The sequence below is a fragment of the Terrapene carolina genome, unplaced genomic scaffold, assembly GCF_002925995.2.
Source record: "Terrapene carolina triunguis isolate 2854851 unplaced genomic scaffold, T_m_triunguis-2.0 Scaffold67, whole genome shotgun sequence".
NCBI lineage: Eukaryota > Metazoa > Chordata > Testudines > Emydidae > Terrapene > Terrapene triunguis.
Window position 1 is genome coordinate 11,476,757 of NW_020664418.1, and position 21,133 is coordinate 11,497,889.

The window sequence follows — 21,133 nt, forward strand, 5'->3', positions numbered from 1 at the left end:
CCCCCCTTCAAGGCCCTGCGCTGGGGCCCAGCCACCCCCAGGCCTGCCCCCCCCCCTTCAAGGCCCGCGGCTTCCTGGGGGCGGGGCGGGGCCCCTCCCTCGTGCCCCCCAGGCAGCGCTGACTCCCGCCAGGCTAGCTGCAGTTTGGACCATGAGACCCGGCCGCTCCCCGCCCCCCCGGGTCCTGCCAGCCGCCGGCCCTTGGACCCGGCTAAAGTCCCTCTGGCCGCAGACGGGTGCAGCGGCTGCAGCCCAAGAACGGCGCAAAGCGGCCGAGGCGCCGACTGTCGCTCACCCCCGGACTCCCCGCCGCGCGGCCTGTGCACCTGCGCGCGGGCAGCGGCCGTTGCTGAGGGAGGAAGCGCCGCGAGCGGCCCTGCCACGGCTGGCCGAGGGAGGATGGCGGAACAAGGCGCCGAGAACCTGTCGGTGGTGGTACATCGCGCCGGGGACCTGCGCCTGGTACGCCCGGCCCGGCCCGCCCCGCGAGAGGCGGCTGGGGGGGAGGGGATCCCAGCCCTCGGGGGTTGTTGCGGGGTCACAGCCCTGATGGGATTGAGGTGGATCGCGGCCCTCAGGGGTCAAGGGATTGGAGGGGGGGTGTGTCATAGCTCTTGGGGTTCAGGGGATGGGGGGGCACTCAGGGAGTTTCTGTGAGTTTGCAACCCAGGACACTGCCTGGATCATAGAAGTTTCAGGCATTTCTGGAGTTTTTGCCAATCTGGATTTCTATGTTCCACATGGTGAGGCTCCCAACTCTTATCTATGGAAATGTTTTCACATCTAATACATCTTTCTGGCAAGAAGCTTCTGGTATTTGGCTTAAATTCATCTTTAGTTAATTTCATCCCATTCTTCCTACTTAGACCCCCCTGTAACACACTAAATAATTCCTTTCCCTCAAATATCAGTGTAGTCTTATCATGTCTCCCCTACCCCTCTTCCCAGTCATTGCTTAGCTAAGCAGTTAACTCTTTTTATTTTTCCTCCAGCTCCCCAATTGTTTATATTGCTTTCTTCAGGGTTTTTGCATATTACATCTAATGAGGTGTCAGATCATTGATGATGCTGTTTAATAAGACTCAGCCTAACCCAGATCTACTCCAGCTATGTCCATTGCTGTTAATTATTGCCTGTTGTTACTGTCCTTCAACCTGTTTTGAATGCACATGACTATTTCTGTCCAGGCCAGTTGGCATTAATTTATGCGGTGACTTCATGTGACACAGTATCAAGTGACCTACTAGAATTAAATGAAGGGAGGTTTGGAATCTTTCTGGTCGTTGGCAAGGCTGTTTTGTACCTCCTCACAATTCAGAGGACTAGGGCCCTCGCAGGCCAGGAGTGGAATGGAAGCTCCCTTTGCCCCTGAGTTTGGCAGGGAGTGAGGATTGTAGGGCTCAGTGGGTTAGCTGGGGAGACAGGGGTTGGCACTGCTGAAGCTCTATTTGGCAGGGTAGGGGCACTCCCAAAGGAGGGGAAGTGATCAGACAAGAGATGGCAGGGAAATGACGCTGGAGAAGTTTCACCACACTAGACTGCAGAGTGACAAACTAGCCCTGCAGTCTTCTCTGTTTTACCCAAATTCTGCGCAGTCCTCAGGATCCAGCAAGTTGCTAGCATGAGCCTCCGCTGGCAAAGTGTGGGCATCCCTATCATACAGGTTCTGGCAAAGAAGAACATTGCTAACATCCTGTTTGTCTGTATTGCATTTGATGGTGTGTGGTGGGGAGGGCTTTGGAAGCCCTACAGTTCAGTACATATTCCTGTGCCAGAAGGTGCTGCTGGGAAGCAAGAGAAAAAATAAACAACATTTAATGGTGTACATTTTAACAGCTCATGTGAACATGGCTAACAGCTAGGAATGACAGAGTGCCAAAACTGACCCAAACTTGCACACTATCGGCCTGATTTTCATTAGTACTTCAATCTGGACTCCAACTTTCTGGCTGCAGTCAGGTAGTTAGACATCTGTTGTGTGTACAGGTATTTGCATTTGCAAATTTGGAAGATGCCAAATAAGAGGCCACTTCTAAAAATCAAGGCCTGTGTCTTAATGAACTTTGATAAGCAGTGAGGTAGCCACAGAAAATAGTTTTGATCTGGCAGGTGCTTGTGATTAAATATGGACTTTGGTCACCTGTGTGGCTCAGTTTATTTTTATCGCTCCAGTGCAGTTCAAACAGAGTGTGTCCGCATGAGCAGTGTTACATACAATGCGTGGCTCACAGCCACATTTGAGATAGCAGTAACATCTGCAAAAACAGTATTAAAAAGCAACACTTATAATAATGTGCATCTCATACACATATAATGTACAGTTTTCTAAATAGAAACATAGGAATTGCCATACTAGATCACACCCACGGTCCATCTAGCCCAGTATCCTGACTCTGACTAAGGCCAAGTGGTGCCCACTTTGGATCACCTTATAATTTCTAATAGTTAGAGATTGGCTTAAGCCCTGAAACATGGGGTTTAATATTCCTTTCAAAATATTTGTTAGCATTAACTGTAATAACTGGATATTCTTATTATTCATATAAGTGTCCAATCCCTTTTTGAATCTCATTAAGTTCTTGACCTTAATAACTTCCTGTGGCAGTGAGTTCCAGAGTCTGTTTTTCTTTGTTTGAAAAAATCTCTTGCACAATGGGGTCCTGATCCACTATCGGGACTCCTAGGTGCTATGGTAATACAAATAATAAATAATATTTATATGTTGTATTTGTATAGTATTTACATGCTTTTATCAATTTTAAATTTGCCGGTTTTAATTTAATTGAAAATCCCCTTTATCACAATCATTATCATGTCCCCTCTTATTTGTCTGCTCTCTAAAGTAACAGTCCCAATCTCTTCAGTCTTTCTCCATATGAGAGTTTTTCTGGACTCAAGATCATTCTCATTCTTCTTTGAGCTCCCTAATGAACAAATGGGTGCATGTTTTTTAGGATGCTCTTAGATACTCCACTTCCAGTATTGTGAGCTTCATTATCTTTTATACATATTGGAAGCTCCTATTTTCACACACGACTTTTCTAAAAAAAAAAAGCCGAGGTTGTAAAAATTGTGTTTCACCAATTCACACATTTATTAGATGCTTTCTATGCATGTGGATAACTCAAAAAAGGCTTTCTTTAAAAGCTTCCAATTCACTTTGGCGGTGTCCTGAGTGGGACAAAGTGCCTTGGACTGAAGAAATCTGTGTCAGAAATAAAGTTCTGGGCACTAAAAATTACATAGAGCGGGTTTTGCCCAGATGCACACCCCATTGAGCTTCATTAATATCAACAGGCAGAATTTGGCCACATACTGTCCATATGCAGTGTTAATCATTTACTGCTTATTTTAACAATGAATGGCAGTGCAATGCTTGTGAGATATGCACAGGCAGGCGAGCATTTTAGTCCGGGAACACTGATGTAGTAAAATCTCATTCCATGAGCAAGTTAGTGATAGAAAGGTAAGTGAGGCATTATTTGATTAATAAAATTCTGACAGAATCATAATTTCAATGGTGTCATGCTGTGCATTGTGGCAGGGAGGACTCACTGCCCCATCCCCTGGCTCCCAGCTTCAGGTCCTCCGGTTGGTGGAAATTTTGATAATGCAGGTTTGTCAGAAAAGGATTCAGTTGGGTTTCATTTGAAAGCCCTTTTTCCCCCCAAACACAATGGTACCAAACATGACAAACCTAGAACACTTATGAAGATATATATTCAAGAAAATGTTTAAAAATAAAAAAAATTTAAATTACATTGTAACACATACTGATCCTCATCTGCGCCACACTCACACATCACCATACAAGGCAGGCTGCTGGCCAATCATTTGCATGGTGGTGAGCGTCTGGTTTTTGCACATGACCATTTGATTAGGATTGATTTGAGAATGCATTGTATTTCATGTGTAACTGGAAAAACCCATTCATGCTTGATAGGAGAGGGTACTTTTGAATGTGCTCAATCATCCTGGAGCCATTCCTTTGCTTGATGGTTTTATCTTCTCGGTAGCAGGTAAAAACATGAACCTCTTCGTGGCAATTTTTCTCCATTTGTCTGATCCTTGGAAAACAGCCACCAATGTAGGTCTGCAAGTGTTGTAATGTTGATCTCAAATAGTAAATTTGACATATGAACACCTCCAGTGCATTTATGATCTCATTAATGACTGTCTCAGCCATTCCAAGCACCTTCAATGCGAGTGTCTCTTCAGAGGCTGAATCAAATGCCTTCCAGAAAGGAAATTTTGTCTTCCATCCTGAAAGGGTGTGAAAACCTGGCAGTGTGGCATCTTTTAATGGTCTAAGAGATAGGAACACATCTCTGAGGGATATACAGTGATTCTGTTCCCCAGCAGCAGGCACAGAAGCAGAATTTGCAGAAGTCTTGGGAAATACAAAGAACTCCACTGAAAAGTGCGAGGCAGAAGTTTCATTACGCCATGTGACAATGAAATTCTTTGAGCAATTCTTTTCATGCTGTAATGTTTTTCCTGCAATGTGTGGTTAACTCATGCTTTGTGCAAGTATGGGACAGTAGCTTCTTCATTGTGACACTGGAAATGTTTGTGGAGTCAATGATTTTGTATTGGACAGGTGCAATACCATGGAGTCTATTCTTTCTGGTAATATTTGTAATAGATGCCTACACATACGTGTCAAACGTGAGGTGGACTTCGTTATAGGTCCAGCATTTTCTCTGTAGGCCAAATCTTGGCAGGTATTAACAGTTTCTGGTTTGTTGAGAGCTTGTACCTCAGCCATACCATCTGTGATTGCTACTCTGAAAGACCTTGGCTGGGATAAGATACCAGTCACATCAATAGGTGCTGGCTTAGGAAGACCATGCAAGATGTGCATAAGTTTGGTTTTCACCTAGCACACATGCATTGCTCCATCACATTCAGACATCAGTTATGATACCACAGAGAACTCATACTTTCCAAAGTCTCATGTAGGTCAATATGACACTGAGATCTGGACACAACCAGGAGACAAACAAGTGATGACTTGTCTGGTTAGCTCTGTAATAGTCCCTGCCACCTTCACTTTGACTGTCGTCTTTGCATTTGAGGAATGCTTCTTGATTGATGGAGCCTTGGATAATTCTTTGGGTTTTGAAGGCTTGATACAAGTCATGACCCAAAGTATCCATTCAGTTGACATCTTTAGCTGTCTCATCACTGAAGACTGCTTTTGTCATGATATTAATGAGTTCTGGTCCATCATAGGAGAATGGTTTGCCAGTGTGAGTAAGTTTATCCTGTAGCTTTAAAATTGCCCTTTCTTGGCATTTAACAGCACCTAATGAGTCTAGATGGTGCTTGGTTTCTTTGGGGGAGGTCATCCCACCCAAGCTTAATGTTTCATTTGAAGTTTGATGGAGTTCTGGATGGTCATGAAAGATCTGGTGCTGATGTCACTGTGACTACCAATGCACCATTTAAAGAAGTAGTACCGGTCACATGGTATTATTTCTTCAGGTTTGGCATTCCCCTGAAATTCCCATGTGCTGCAATACAAAATGCTTTTCTGTAAAAATTTAGTGGCTGTAAACAGTGTTCTGTTGAACTGTTGACATCAGTGCTTTCTTCCACTTTCGGTAGCACCATGTCTTTTGCAGATTTTAACGATATGCCCTGTGATTCATTTCTGTGGATAGGATTGCTAAAAACTTTGTCCATATCCCACAGTTCATCTTTAGTAAGTGCTTTAAGAGCCTGTCTGCTAAGCATTTGTTCCTCTTCAATCCCGTTCAAAGCACATAGTCTCTCTATACTTAGTCTCTGTATCAGCCATTGCCATCACTTTCCCATTCATTAGAGTCTCTGCAAGGTATTTTATGAAATCCAGTTTAGTCACGTAGTTTGCAGTAGTAGTAGTATCATTATTTGTTTCTGTTGCTTTGACCTTTAGATGCAACATGTTACCTATGTTCTTGGTGTAGCACTTGATGTGATACACAATGTCACATGCATAGGCATCTTTTGGTCAGTGTACCCATTTTACTTTACTTTCCATGCAACGTTCTTGCTAACAGTGACTGCTTCATACAGTTTCTCACCTGTTTTTCATGTTGAAACTGTGCTTAGACTCTTAGAGGATGCCTTTGGGCTTCCGGCTTGCTGCAGAAGAAGCAGATGTTCTTCTTGAAATGTATTCCATCGGAAATAGTGTAACGCAAGTCTCACCCACAGCTGTCATTTGTCCTGGCATCTTTAGCTTTTGCTGATGCTCAACGTACTTCCTCTCCAAACATACCAAATTCAGTTTATGGGTGCACTTGTTATAGCTTGTAAGGTGCCACTGAGCATTGTGTTTAACCAGGTCCTCCATGATGGTATTCTCCAAAGATTCACTGCTAGTTGGAACTCTTTGTCTCCTCATTGTGCCTAAAAATCATTGAGACCAAAGTAAAAATGAGGATTCTGTAATAAATTACTTTGGGATTGTAATTAATTAATTATGTGTATTCCATTTGTGAATGGATTCCAGTAGCTTCTGTCTGGATGCTGATGTCTTAACCAGTGCCCCATTACAACTCTTTTAGCACAATAAAGCTGATAATCAGTACCACTGAACCACTTCTCTTTTTTTGCTGATGATGGCACAACTGGAAGCACTCCTTCCATTTATAGTAATCTGTCACATTTAAAAAAAAAAATCAGGTATCATATTTCTGAGCATGAACTGGTAACATAGTACTGTCAGTGGAGGGCCACAATTTAGCTTTGTGAGAGCTGCATGTTTGACATGGGCGTGTTAAAGTATAATTTTAAAAAATGATTTAAAAATATTTCTCATATATATATCTACATAATTTTTCTACGTTTGTCGTGTTTGCTACTACCACCATTGTGTTCATGGGAGAAAGGGCTCTCAAATGACAACCCTCTTGACCCACTTAGGACAACGTTGTGTTATCGAAATGTCCACCAACCAGAGGACCTGGGAGGCAGTGTGTCCCCCTGCCACGCCTCAGAAGGTGGCACCATTGAAATTATGATTCTATAGATTTTTATGAATAAAATGACTCCTCGCTTACCTTTCTACCATTAACTTCCCAATAGAATACATGCTTTGTAACTATTTGTCTAGCTGCAGTATTGTACAACAAGATACGTTTTAAGGAGTGGAAGACATACTCTTTCAGTCCAACCGTCACTCTCCTTAAATCTTCACCCTGCCCCTCCACCCACTTCCCTGTCCCCACGCACACTGGACCTGATTCACATTTACACTTATTCACTTTTAAATCACTCTGATTGTGTTAAGGGACCTCGGTGTAAATGAGCATCAGGCCCACCATGTTTGACTTTACAGTCATTAAATCACACTAATCAAATCTCATGCTTCCCCGAGCTTTATGCCCTACACTACTAAAGAGTCAAGGAAAGCAAAGAAAGCAGGGTGGGTTCAAAAGCACTGCTGGGATTGAGACTCTATATTGAAGTGTAGTGCTGTGGCTCCACTAAAAAGTCAGCATTTGCCTCACAGAGATATCAGAGATACTACAATATTTCCCTAAAATGGGTGGTAAATCTGGTGTCTCTGGTGCCCTGTTGTGGTAATCTCTTCATGACTGCTGTAGCTGATGCTCTGTGGACCATCATAACAAGACCATCCACTTCTTCAATCCAAAGTAATATTTGCTTATTGACTAAACATTTAAATCATCTTTGGAGAAAGGTGCAGCAAAAGATAAACATAGTGAGGTGAAATCAAACTGAACACAACATAATTCTCTTCACTTTAATGTTTGCTTTCCTACTGTGATAGTGATGTCAAATATTGAGTTTAGTGTTTATGAAGTTTTTAAATTGTAAATGCTTTAAGAAAGAATATCTGCGTTCAAAGGTCCAACGCCTGGATTTATGTGTGGGGGTAATTAGGTGTAGGACACAATGTATGACTTTGATAACGAAATGACTTCTAAGCAAGTAGATTATACAGCGTTTACGCTAGTCCCAGCGAAGGACCAATTCAGTTTCCATTGCAGTCAATGGGAGTCTTTCAACTGGGAGTTGGGCTGGTTCCAGTAATCTTGAAAAGACAATGCAACCACCCCACTTTCATTTTTAAAGTTAGGAAGAAACTTTGCAGCAAACCTGTTGAGAACTCAGAAATCCACTTTTCCTCCCCATTATACATTACCTCCCCAATCCTGTGAACAGAGACAGTTATAGGGGTTTGAAAGCACAGTGTTTATTTTTGTACCTGGACATTTTGTTTAACCTCCTTGTGTAGTGAAATCCTAAGGACTTATTCTTTTTTCTTTGAATACTTGGGAGGAGCTCAGATACCACAATGTTGGGGAACCATGTAAGTACATAAATATAGAGAGAAGAGGTAAAAGTCCTGCAAACATATAGATGACCTTTTCTTGGTGTGCAATGTGACCCAGGGTTGTAGCTAAGCCCTTCTATGTATGACAGAGTAGCTGTGTAATGCTCATTTTCCTGGGATCCTCAGGCTCCACACTGTTAAATAGCCACTGTACCCTGCTTCTATAATGCTCCCATTATATCCACTTGTGGGGGAAAAGATGGTGTTTTTGCCCTCAGCCACATGGAATTTTTGTTGTGTTTTTCCCTTCCATGGGTTTTACCCATTGGTCAATGATTCAAGTTTTATAATGCCTCATTCATATAACAATCTCAAGGAACAGCTATTCCAGCAATAATAGCATTACAAGACAAGGGCGTGAGAATAGGCATTTAGAAAGGGACATGTAATCCTGACTGTCTTTATAAGTTGTTGCTTTACTGTGAATATCTGGTTCAAAAGCCAGTTTGGTTTCAGAAGATGAGTTTGTTTTCAGATCATGGGATAAGGTGCTTTACTGAAACCACAAGTCCTGTTCCATTCTAGGGACGTTTGGTGTATAAGACGTTATCCCACTACTGTGATTACTTATATACTGGAGAAAATTCTAGGGATTTCTCAGAAAGCAGCCCCAAATTTTCATGCAAACTGAATGCTTTATGTTTGTTTCCCTATAGGAAAATCGCTCGGTCCCAGAACCAGGTCCCAATGGTAGGTCTCTAGAGTGACTGCCTGCCTTCTACCTTGTGGTTTTCTTTATGAGTGTAATTTCTTTCTAAATTCTCTATTTACCCTTTGCTGATCTCCCCCTGCAAACCAACTATAGTGTCTATGATAACATATAACATTGCCCAAAAAGGAGCATGTAGGTGGAGCAGGTCAAATATTGCATCCATTTGGGACGGAATGGTGGTGAAATCTGAAATGTATGTGGCGTTAGCTAACGCCCTCTCCCTGTGTTTTAGGTTAACAAGATCTGGGAACAATAACAACTTATGAAAGACACAATCCTAAGGGTCCTATTGAGAAATGATGCATAAGGTCTGGAAAATTAGTTCTCTTCCTTTAGACCTACCTGCATCCACTCTGCTGAAGTGTAAGTGGATGGGACTTGCACTGAGAAGGAAGACGGTGTAAATAAAGTTGGGCGAGAGACTAGGTCATTTTAATAACATCTGAATAATTACCTTCCTCTGAAAGAGAACAATATCACAAAGGGGTGCTGATGGGAGTTGGAAATGATCTGCACTTCTCAGGATTGGGCCCATAGAAACTAGAGAAGGAAAAATTAGCTAGAAACTCCATTCTGGCCTCATTCAGATAACAAGCTTGTAAAATGGAAATTCCATTGGGATTTTGATGCCGCAGGCTGCTTATCATGTGATCGGAAGCACTAAACATAGTTTCATCTTGATAATCTGATTACCCTAACCCTGAAGTATATATGCTTTATTGCTGCGTTCAAATGCATAGTACACCATTCTAACTGAAAATTATTCAAGTAGCCAGAAGTTCTGTGAATCATATTTAATCAAAGGTCCCATTTGGCACCCAGACTTGAGCTCTCCTCTTAGATTACATTTGCCTTCATTTACAAGAGATATATTTTATTTTAAGCTCTTGGAAGTTTTAGGTTCTTATCTAGAATGTTCAGATTTCAGTAAGTAGCTCATAAATGTTGACTGTCCTATAGGATGTAATTGCAAATGTGTTACTATGAAACATGTTAGTAAATGATGGTGAACGGATTAGGAAGGTAAAGAAATAGAGGGAAGAAGATGATGGAAAACCTATTGAAACTTGTCTAGTCCACCCCCAGGGCTAGTGCAGGATTGTCCACTAGTATATTTTCTAGTGATAAACATTAGAATGAGATTTTCAAAAGTGCTCTCAGCATTGGCCTAATTCTGTTCTGATGCAGTTGGTCTCTGGTTTATGCCTCTTTCTTTCTTTGCCAGAGGTGCTGCTGAGGATGCATTCGGTCGGGATCTGTGGGTCTGATGTCCACTATTGGCAGAATGGTAGAATTGGGGACTTTATCATAAAGAAGCCCATGGTGCTAGGGCATGAGGCATCCGGAACCGTCATCAAAGTGGGGTCATCAGTAACCCATCTGAAGCCAGGTGAGCAGCTTCCTTGAATCTTGTGGACGGTTGCCTGATATGTACTTTCTCTGTTGTGATGAGGTTGAGAGGCTAGCCTGCTAGGAAATAGTAAATGTTCATTGTGCATTGATGAAACATTAGGAATCCTGCAAACCAGAGAAGCCTAAGCCAAAACCTTCAGTTTAGGAGTGATAAAAAGAGGAGGAAGATGGTCCAGTGATGTGAGTGCCAACTTGGAACTCAGCACTCCTGGGCTCAGTCCCCTGCTACGCTAGACTTCTTGGGTGACCTTGGGCAAGTCACTTAAACTCCTTTTGCCTCTGTTCCCCTTTTGTAAAGTGGGGATAATAGCACCGCCCTATCTCACAGGGGTGTTGGGAAAATCAGTACGTTAAAGATTGTGAGATGCTGGGGTACTATGATAATGGGGGCCAGAAAAGGCCTTAGATGAAAATCTTAACTTGCATTTGAATTTCATAAATTACTCTGCCTTTATATTGGGTTAAAACTGGTGTGCAGGTCCCAGCACCACTGGACTTGGGGTTCAGGAGCCAGAGCTGGGTTCCAGTGTTATGGTTTGCACCTATATCTACCTAAAACACAGCTGTTGTCCTTTATCTGTTGGTTCACTGCTCTCTTCACCCCTTGCACAAATCCTCCTAACCAACCACCAGCCCTTCCAAGCCAAATCTGGCTCTCTTTTATTGAAAATCAAACCTAGAGTAAGATGTTACAATAAAAACAGCTCCTCTTGGGTTTTGTCTCCTGTCCCTGCTTTACTGCACAGTACATTGGGCAGATTGAGATCTGTTGTGATTTGTCCAACACTGTCCCCTCACAAACGACAAGGCTCACTGCCATCCATTACTCACTTTGGACATCTGACTTCATGGCACTTCTTAGGAATCACTTGCTTTGACCTTTTGGAGAATGCTAATATGATTTGAATATTGCACATGCCCTGTTGTGTATTTAAAGGATACGTGTTGAACGTGCAATCCAAGTGAGACCATAAAGCCTTTGTAGACCATGCATGTGAGTCACTCTTGCTGCTTGTGATCCCTTTTATTGAGCCAGTTAACTCAATACACCTCTACCTCGATATAACGCGACCCGATATAACACAAATTCGGATATAATGTGGTAAAGCAGTGCTCCAGGGGGACGGGGCTGCGCACTCCAGTGGATCAAAGCAAGTTCAATATAACGCGGTTTCACCTATAACGTGGTAAGATTTTTTGGCTCCCGAGGACAGCGTTATATCGAGGTAGAGGTGTATCATAACTTCCTTTTGCTGTGTGTACATGCTCCAGAAGTTGAGGACATCTCGCATTGACGGTTAGGTGCTGGCTTACTAAGAAATGTGCATTATTTCTCATTTACATGTAAATCTAGGGTAACTGTTAGCTTCATTAGAGTGACTCCAGATTTAAATAGGTGTAACACAGAGCAGAGTTTGGCCCCAGAGTTAGATCTATGGGGCAGGGACTAAATCTTTCTCTGTGTTCTGTGCAGTGCTGAGTACGCTGATGCCGCTCTGTAATTAATAAACAATAGTAATGACCAAAGGGCCCTCCATCTGCCTGGACATCCTGAGGGGAACCTCTGAGCTAGAGAGATGACCACAGCCTCACTGAGGGATTTGCCCAATTATTGGCTTTCTGGTGCTGAGTGAAAAGGGCTGGAAGCATTTTGGATGTTTTATGAGTTTCGGAAAACCTGACTGTGGAGCAGGTGAACAACTGCCCCTTTGCCACTCTGAGCTGTCCGAGGATTGATCAGGCAATGTGGAGCTCTCCCACATGGGAGTAAGGGGCTTTTGTGCTCTATGTATTTTGGATACTGATCTCCTGACTCCTACATGCGCTTCCAGGTCTTTACCAGGAGCCCAGCCTCCCTCCCCATCATAACTGTCAGTCTGGAGAGCAAGTACAGTGATTGCCATTAAAATCCAACGTTTGCCAACAGATCCTGCATGGTGATTCCGTTTAGTTCCTAATTGCAGGAGATCTCAGATACCACTCAGTGATACTCTGTGACAAACGCTAGCTTTCTGATGGGAATAGGAAATCAGCCAATTTACAGTGATTAGACTGAGGGGAAGATGTAGGTAGCTCTGCATGTGACTGATCCGGCATCCTCTTAGTGTCTGTCTGCCTCTTGCATATTATATTTCCTTCTGTAATGATGAACAGTGTGTATGGCTGGGTCCCTGGGGCTGGGTGATGCGTCCTCCGTAGCATGGCATTAGGGAAATAGATTCAAGTGTATCAAAGGAAGTCTTTGTCTTTCAGTGGGTGTTTACAGAACAGGGTAGATCTCTTCCTTCCTTGGCATCCCTCTTGAGCATTCAGATCTCCACATGGTGCTGTGCCCACACACTCCTTGTCTCACCCCACCCTCCTTTCACTCACTCAGGCGATCGAGTGGCCATTGAGCCTGGTGCTCCTCGAGACATCGATGAATTCTGCAAAATCGGACGCTACAACCTGTCTCCGACTATCTTCTTCTGTGCGACACCTCCTGATGATGGAAACCTGTGCCGATATTATGCACACAATGCCAGCTTTTGCTACAAGTCAGTCACACACTCCCCCTGCCTACAGATAACCACTCCCTGTGTGGGGTTAGCCATATGGCTCCTCCCTCTCTCCCTCAGCCATCTGCACAATGGGGATAGTAATCTAGTTACATGAAGCGCTTCTTGTTATTTCCCAAGATGCCCCTGGCATGGGTGGGGTTCAGATTGAGGCCTGGTTGCCAAGTGTTTGGGAATGTGATCTAGAACTTAATCTGACCTCCTTTGTACTGACCTCCTGTGTAATGCACCAGGAGAGCTACGGATGCTAAGTACTGTAGAAGAGCTAGGGATTATTTATTTATGTGTTTGTTTGTCTTTGTTTTTATCTCCACTCTTCACCGTGGTATCTGAGAACTTTATGACAGGAAGTAGTTAGACATTTCTTTCCTGCAGATTTCGTATGACTTTGTCACTGCTTTAACCCCAAAGGGTTTCCTTTTCTTAAATCCTCTCTCTTCTTGCTCTCATTTCTACAAGGCAAGGTAAGGCCTGATGGTTTTTTGGGTTCTGCTGTTGGAAACTCCAGGAAGGGCTTTTCCTCATTTGTCAAGGAGAGCCAGCACCGTTGCTGCCCTGTAGAAAGCACTGCAAGAACTGCTAAATCTGCAATATGATTTGCTCAGTTATTAACTGAGAAGACCTAGACTGGTCCTGATTGTCCCAGGCAGCCAGTACCTCTGCTAATCCAGCCTTCGTGCAACACTGAAGACAATTTTGACCTCACTGATGCCAAAGGTCACATCCTGGTTGTCAGAGAAACTCACTTGGGCTCCAATTCAGCAAAACATTTAAGCATATGAGCATCCGTATGGCTTGATTGCAATGGGACTTAAGCACAAGCTTAACGTTAAGCTTGTGCTGAAGTACTTTGCTGAATTGGACCATTAGAAAACCTAGCAGTCCAAATTCATTCCTGCATAACTGCTCTGACTTCAGTAGAGTCATGCCGGGGATGAATTGGGTCCAGCGTATCCACCCTGGAAATACTCTGTGGCAGTGCCATGTAGATATTTTATCTATGGAGTTTGCTCCCCTTTTGAGGCCCGTGTGGAACAGGGAGTTCCATGTACACTGAAGAAAGAACAAACCCGTAAATCCAGAAATGCACTAACGCTAGGGACTAACATTCCTCTTTCATTTGTGCCTGTGCATGCTCTAGAAATAGCATCCCTGATGTTTGCTGGGTTGTCAGAAATGGACCTTCTGCATTGGAATCATTGTCTCATAGTAACAGGACTTTGTGCTCTTACTGGAGGGCCTTGGAGCATTTTGCAAACATTCATGAATGAAGCCTCATCTGCAAGGTAGCTAAGTATGATAATCCCTCTTTTTAGATGGATTAATTGAAGAACACATTGACCCTGTTGGCCAGCAGCAGAGCCCCAACAGACTCTCAGTACCCTGCTCTGCGCAGGGAGGGGGACAAGTATCTGGCTTGGTTCCTTTTTTTCAGGTTATAATAAAAATCACACTTTGCCTTTCAATAGCACCTTCCATGTGGGTATATCCAGGCACTTTGAAAGCATTTATTAATATAACCACATGGCTCCTGGCAGGTGGGCAAGAATCATTCACCCAGGAAGTTATAGGCTTGGTTTTCAAAATGTGAGACTGGATGATGGACTGATTTTGTGTGTGTGTGTGTGTGTGTGTGTGCACATGTAACTGGTTGTGCACCTGAGACAAGAGTGATGTTTTCACGTGCCGCTATCATCACTCCATACCCCAAGCACAGCTCCCACTGGAAAGGGCTGAAGACTCCACGAAGGCCACTAAGGACCTTGTTTCATCAATCAGATTTTCCTGGGAGTTGAGTAGATACCCTGGTAATGGGCAGCAATATAGAATCCTTAAAAAGATAGATTAGTGAACTCCCTCCCCCACTAGTAATTGCTCAGACAAATTATCAACATGTACACCCTTGTGCACAGTCCTGGGCTGCTTCCGTTCTGAAACCCGGCCCACAAAGTACCACTTCAGTATGCAGCTTAACACCAGTGCTTGCGCTGATAAAGCACTGGGGTAGTTTTATCAGAGACCCAAATCCTTACTCAGGCAAAATTCCCCAAAAAATCAGTTGCTCAAGGATCCTATAGGATTAGGTCCATAAAGCAATAGAGTGTAGTCTGCTTTAGCACAGGTTTATTGATTTTCTTCAGAAATCTCTGCTGCAGTAAACTAGACATTTTCCCGTTAACAAACATAAAGGCCATTTCTCATCTGGATTTGTATCTGGTACCTAATGAAATGTCAGCATTGGAATTTGAGATCCAATTAATCTGAAAAGGTTTGTCCCTCCCCCTCACTCTGTCCACTAGAGTGCACTGCTGCTGTCTGGCAGAGGAGGGCTCCTTCAAACTGGGGTCCTAAACAGCCTTTGGAGACACTGGTGGCCCCGACTAGACCGTGCTGTTGCTTAGGGCTTATTCTTCACTGTCAGAAGAGTGTAGCTGATTGTGACAGTATTTCTGCTCTGTTAGGACAATTTTCTTTTGTTTGATCTGTCATTGTTTCCTGGAAAGTCACTGTTTTGGTTCATGGGGCGGCTCTCCTCTTGTAAAGGAAGGGAACTTTGATTTGTACTTGAATGAAAAGTACTTTGGCTAAAACTTTCAAGCTTAGGTGCCCAGAATTACCCCTCCGAATCTATATTTAGGCCCCCTAAGTAAAAGTGCCCCGATTTACAGAGCTGCGGTGGGAGTCAACAGAGTTTCTCTGGCTTTATGCTACCCAATTGAGATCAGAATCTGCCCCTCTGACTTCAGGATGCTCCTCTGCTGTCTCAAAGGAGGGGCCTTGTCAGCTGTCACTGCTCTCCATTACCCGATTTTATGGAACACTTTCCTTTCAAATACAGTTTCCAGTGCCTGTTTTGTGAGAGGTTCAGTTTGCCTGGTAAATTTCTGGAAGGCTGCATTGAGCACCAGGGAGCTGAGGCTCAACTCTCTTGTAGCAGCTCAGAAGTGTCTGTCTTATAGCAGAATCATACTGTCTGTCTCCCTCCTGCCATGTGCCTTTTGTCATCCTTTACTCCTGTTCCAACTGCATACAAGACACTGCCACTGTGGTTTGGGGGCATTTGACTCCCTCTTTGCACCAGGTGTTAGTTACTCCACTGACTATGGAGAGCCAAGGCCTTCGATTCTTCTTGGGAGAGTGAGTGCTAGGACCTAGTTACCAAGTGTTAAACTCTTTGTATATACCACAAATTTGTATGAATCTCAGGCCAACCCACCGGTTGAAACACTTCCCACATGTCAGTGACCAGCAATAGAGTATGATGGGGTAATGAATAGGGAGATGTCTGATCGTATGTCCCTTTGTTTTGTGAGATGAAGTGGCCACCTCTACAAGCTATAGCATTTCATGGGTCTGACAGGAGTCACCTGGGGGAACACTTCCCTTGTTAACCTGAAGAGTGGATGATCTGCAGCACATTCCCCTTCTCCTCCGGGAATAGAACAATGATAGAAGTTGAAGGTGCAGAAGCCTTCTCTCCCGTACCCATCCATGAAGGCAGGGCACACCTCTTCCCCACAGCACATTGTTGAACATCCTCACGATTCATTGCAGCAAACAACAAGCATCATGTTTTCTAGGGTGGGTGCCTAAATTGTGCCTGCCAAAAGAGAGATTGCAGAGTCTGATGGGTAGTTAGTTGCATAGTAGCCCCTTATGTAGTGCTCAGGTCTGTGTTTTATTCCAATTATAAGGGCATTTTGCCAGCACAGCTTAGACACTAATCTTTGCAGACATGGTCCTGTGGATCGTAAAATGTTAGCTTCACTCCACAACCATTAAAAGCCCCAATTGTGACTTTCCTGTGTCTCTGGTTCTTGTAGGCTTCCAGATAACGTCACCTTTGAAGAAGGGGCCCTCATTGAACCACTTTCTGTGGGAATCCATGCCTGCCGAAGAGGCGGAGTCACTCTGGGATCCAAAGTCTTAATCTGTGGGGCTGGTATGGAATAACCCACCTTGTGCTTCCCACCTGTCATGAGTGCTCTGTCACAGAGAAATGCAACAGAGTGACCAGCCTGGTTTCTAGGTTCAGGATGGAGCATTGTGTGCTGACCACTCCAGTCTCCATGGCCCACATCTCTGTATTGAGGCTGAGGGTGGCCTTGGGCAGCAGTGCACTCCTTGGCCAGCCCTGCTCCAAAATGGATTTGAAGTGCATGTTGTGGCTAAACAGGCAATTTGGGTGGTAACAAGATACCTAGGAGTCTGGCAGTATTCTTCTCACTGCCAGCCCCAAACCTGGAACAATAACAGCCATGCCCGCTGTCATTCTCAGTGCACTGCAGCAGATCATGACATCTACCATAATCCCAGTGTCAATCCTCCCTGGAGCACTGCTATACCCCCAACCCAGCGAGCTTTACACTCACTTCACAGTGATCGTGATTTTCCTGCACTCTGACATCTCCTTTTCCTTTCCTGTTGCTCAAGGACCCATTGGGCTAGTTTGCTTGCTCGTCGCCAAGATGATGGGTGCTGCCCAGGTAGTAATCACTGGTAAGATCTTCTTTTAACCCTTAAAACGCAGCCTCGGTCTCATATATCCGAAAAAGGCTGCTCTTTCTGTGTGGCAGTCACTGTACAAATTAGCAGCAGAAGTACCAGGTGGGAGGACAAAGCTATGCTAGGTACCCATGTGAAGATCATCACCTGGTGTCTGTATGAGGCATGTAGGTGTCTTCAGCAGACCTGTTCTCTGTCCAGTTTTTCCTTCTGCATCTTAATGACCAGTAAAGGCAGATATAAATAGGACTGTGCTTAATTAGCACAGGTTTACTGAAATGTTTCCCAGGCCAGAGCCCACATGGAAACTACACCTCTACCCCGATATAATGCGATCCAATATAACATGGATTCGGATATAATGCGGTAAAGCAGCGCTCCGGGGGGGCGGGGCTGCGCACTCCGGCGGATCAAAGCAAGTTTGATATAATGCGGTTTCACCTATAACGCGGTAAGATTTTTTGGCTCCCGAGGACAGCGTTATATCGGGGTAGACGTGTACTAGGAGGATGCAACTGCACCCTTCACAGCTAGGAGGATGCATGTTCATCAGCATTGCAATTATTGTTTCAGTCTTCAGACTGCGGCATAAAACTGATGCTCCACCTTCTCATTAAAGACACGTTCTTCAAGAGTAGTGGTGCTAACCGAGTGCTTTGCCATCCTTGAGGTGCTATAGAAATAAAATCTGTGTGTGTGTGACAAATGTTGATTGGTCATCCACTAAGTTCCGTCAGATGGTGAAGCTATCACCGAGGCCTCTGTAATTGTCCCTGACATTTGGTCCTCCCCAAGCCACTTGCATCACAGATGCTGTTACTCAGAAAGCAAGAGGCTCAAAAATGCCCACTATGGGGCAGTCTTGTTCAAATGTTTCCCATGTTATCTGTGATGAGGAGCGAGATCACCCTTCTTTGAACTGTAGGAGGCTGGCTGCCTTCAGGAAAATACTTTTCATGTTGGCATTAGGAGGAACGCCTCTCCAACCATTATTTGCCCAGACATTTTTACTGCACTTCCCGGTGGAATATTTTGTTTTAGTCATACTTGTAAAATATTTGCCTATAAAACTCTTTATCTGCATAGCACATTTCAAATTGATCTGTTTGTGGAGATATTTTCCTATTGCATCTATAGCAGGACATAAATAGCTGAAAGGTAGAATAAATGACGCAGACCCACGCAATGCATTTCTGCTCGCCCAATGTAAGAAAAGATGTATAAGAATTGGAAAAATTACAGAGAAGGTTACAAAAATTATTATAAGTATGGAACTGCTTCTGTATGAGGAGAGATTAAAAAGACTGGGGACTGCTCAGCTTGGAAAAGAGATGGCTAAGGGGGAATATGGTAGAAGTCTATAAAATCATGACTGGTGTGGAGAAAGTGAATAAGGAATTGTTATTTACCCCTTCATGTAACACCAGAACTAGGGCTCACACAATGACATTAAAAGCAGGTTTAAAACAAACAAAAGGAAGTACTTCTTTAAACAATGCACAGTCAACCTGTTGAATTCGTTCCCAGGGGATGTTGTGAAAGCCAAAAGTATAGCTGGGTTCAAAAAAGAATTAGATAAGTTCATGGAGGATAGGTCCGTCAGTGGCTGTTAGCCAGTGTGATCAGGAATTCAACCCTACACTATGTGTGTCCCTAGCCTCTGACTGCCAGAAGCTGGGGCTGGATGACAGGGGATGGATCACTCAATAATTGCCCTGTTCTGTTCATTCCCTCTGAAGCATCTATCACTGGCCACCTGTTGGAAGTCAGGATACTGGAATAAATGGACCATTGGTCTGACCCAGTATGGCCGTTCCTATGACTGGTACTTGCAGGTGAAGGGAGCCAGGCACCCATTCCTGCTATGGAGGCAAGTCTCCTAGCTACTCCCCATCAATAAGGAATGGACCTCTAAGTGCTGCCAGGTCCTGCACCGGTTATTAAATGGGTCATTGTCCCTCTGCTTCAGAGTCTTTCCCCAGCTCTCCTGCTCTTGTGATGAGGCCAAGGATTTTGATGGGGATATCCCCCAGGCCTGTCCTCTCCTTGATGGGGAGGTACACCTGCCCTTTCAAAAGGCTGTCTTTGTCCCTAAAGGGCTGAAAAGAGCAAACTTATCCCCCAGCAACTGTGCAATGGCCCAATAAAAATAATGCTAAAAAAGGGAAGGAGACAATCTAGGGCATACAGGTGTCCTCTCCCCGATTTCCTTTCCATATCCTCATGGAGGTGGATGCTTGGAATCCAACCATGAAACTGGTGTCACAGCAAAATCAGGAATAGGGATTTCCCTCCTTTCCTCCCCCCAGGCTTGGCTGCTGGGGGGAGGAAATGTGCAGAGAGGATGTCCTCAGTCATAATCTGCACCTTAGCAAATAGCCCGCAATGATTTATTACATATGGGAACCCAAAGGTTTCACCACAGTCCTGCATCTGGCACCCATGCAGTGGTATCCTTCACCATGGATACTGTCCTCCTTTCCAGAGCGGATTTCTTCCCCAAAGACCCAGAGAACATGAAGCTAAAGGGAACCCTTACAAGAAATTTGGAAACTTTCCTAGCAGCTCTGTGGAATTCCCTCCCCACCACCTGTTTCTCAACCGTGTTACAGTGTGCTGGCCTGAAAGGGATAGACCCCTCTGGTTAAGAAGAATTCCAATAGGCCTTAATGCCAGACTCCTAGCAATGCTCTGGTCTCCATGCATTTGCTGCCAAGTGATGGTATTGAATTCACCAGCAAGGCAAGTTATGGTTAGGCAGCTGGTAGACTGTGATCACTGTATATTACACTTCTTCATAATTTTCTCACTGTTACTTTATGCTCCTTATGTAAATAAGAAAGTGTTATTTGCTCCTTCTCATAACACATGAACTAGGGGTCACCAAATGAAATTAATAGGCAGCAGGTTTAAAACAAACAAAAGCAAGTATTTCTTCACACAACACCCAGTCAACCTGTGGAACTCTGCCAGAGGATGTTGTGAAACCCAAGACTATAACAGGGTTCAAAAAAGAACTTGATAAATTCATGGAGGATAGGTCCATCAATGGCTATTAGCCAGGATGGGCAGGGATGGTGTCTCTAGCCTCTGTTTTCCAGAAGCTGGGAATGGGTGATGGGATGGATCACTTGATGATTACCCGTTCTGTTCATTCCCTCTGGGGCACCTGGCATTGGCCACTGTCGGAAGACAGGATACTGGGCTAGATGGACCTTTGATCTGATGCAGTATGGCCATTCTTATGTTCTCTCCCATCTGCTTACCCTCTCTGCCAACTGTCTCTTGTCTTATATGTTGATTTTAAGTGATTTGGAACAAGGACCCCCTCTTTTATCCATAGTTGTACAGCAGCCAGCACAGAGGGGCCGGGACTTCTAGGCAGTTTGCTAATTTGGTACAAATCATGAATAACCATGGTGATAATTATCAAAGGGGTAGCCGTGTTAGTCTGGATCTGTAAAAGCAGCAAAGAGTCCCGTGGCACCTTATAGACTAACAGACATACAGGAGCATGAGCTTTCGTGGGTGAATACCCACTTCTTCGGTCACATGCATCCGAAGAAGTGGGTATTCACCCACGAAAGCTCATGC

The 21,133-nt window shown here is 44.2% G+C and overlaps 1 protein-coding gene across 1 annotated transcript in view; it reads left to right on the plus strand.

The window, feature by feature from the left end:
- The first annotated feature begins 180 nt into the window (after positions 1-180).
- The window catches only part of SORD (sorbitol dehydrogenase), a 34,681-nt gene continuing 13,728 nt past the window's right edge, over positions 181-21,133 (plus strand). The window contains exons 1-6 of the mRNA XM_024213762.3: positions 181-462; positions 9,007-9,040; positions 10,288-10,452; positions 12,853-13,012; positions 16,858-16,976; positions 17,468-17,533. Coding sequence (XP_024069530.1) covers positions 400-462; positions 9,007-9,040; positions 10,288-10,452; positions 12,853-13,012; positions 16,858-16,976; positions 17,468-17,533 — 607 coding nt within the window. The 5' untranslated portion in view covers positions 181-399. The remainder of the gene's footprint in view (positions 463-9,006; positions 9,041-10,287; positions 10,453-12,852; positions 13,013-16,857; positions 16,977-17,467; positions 17,534-21,133) is intronic.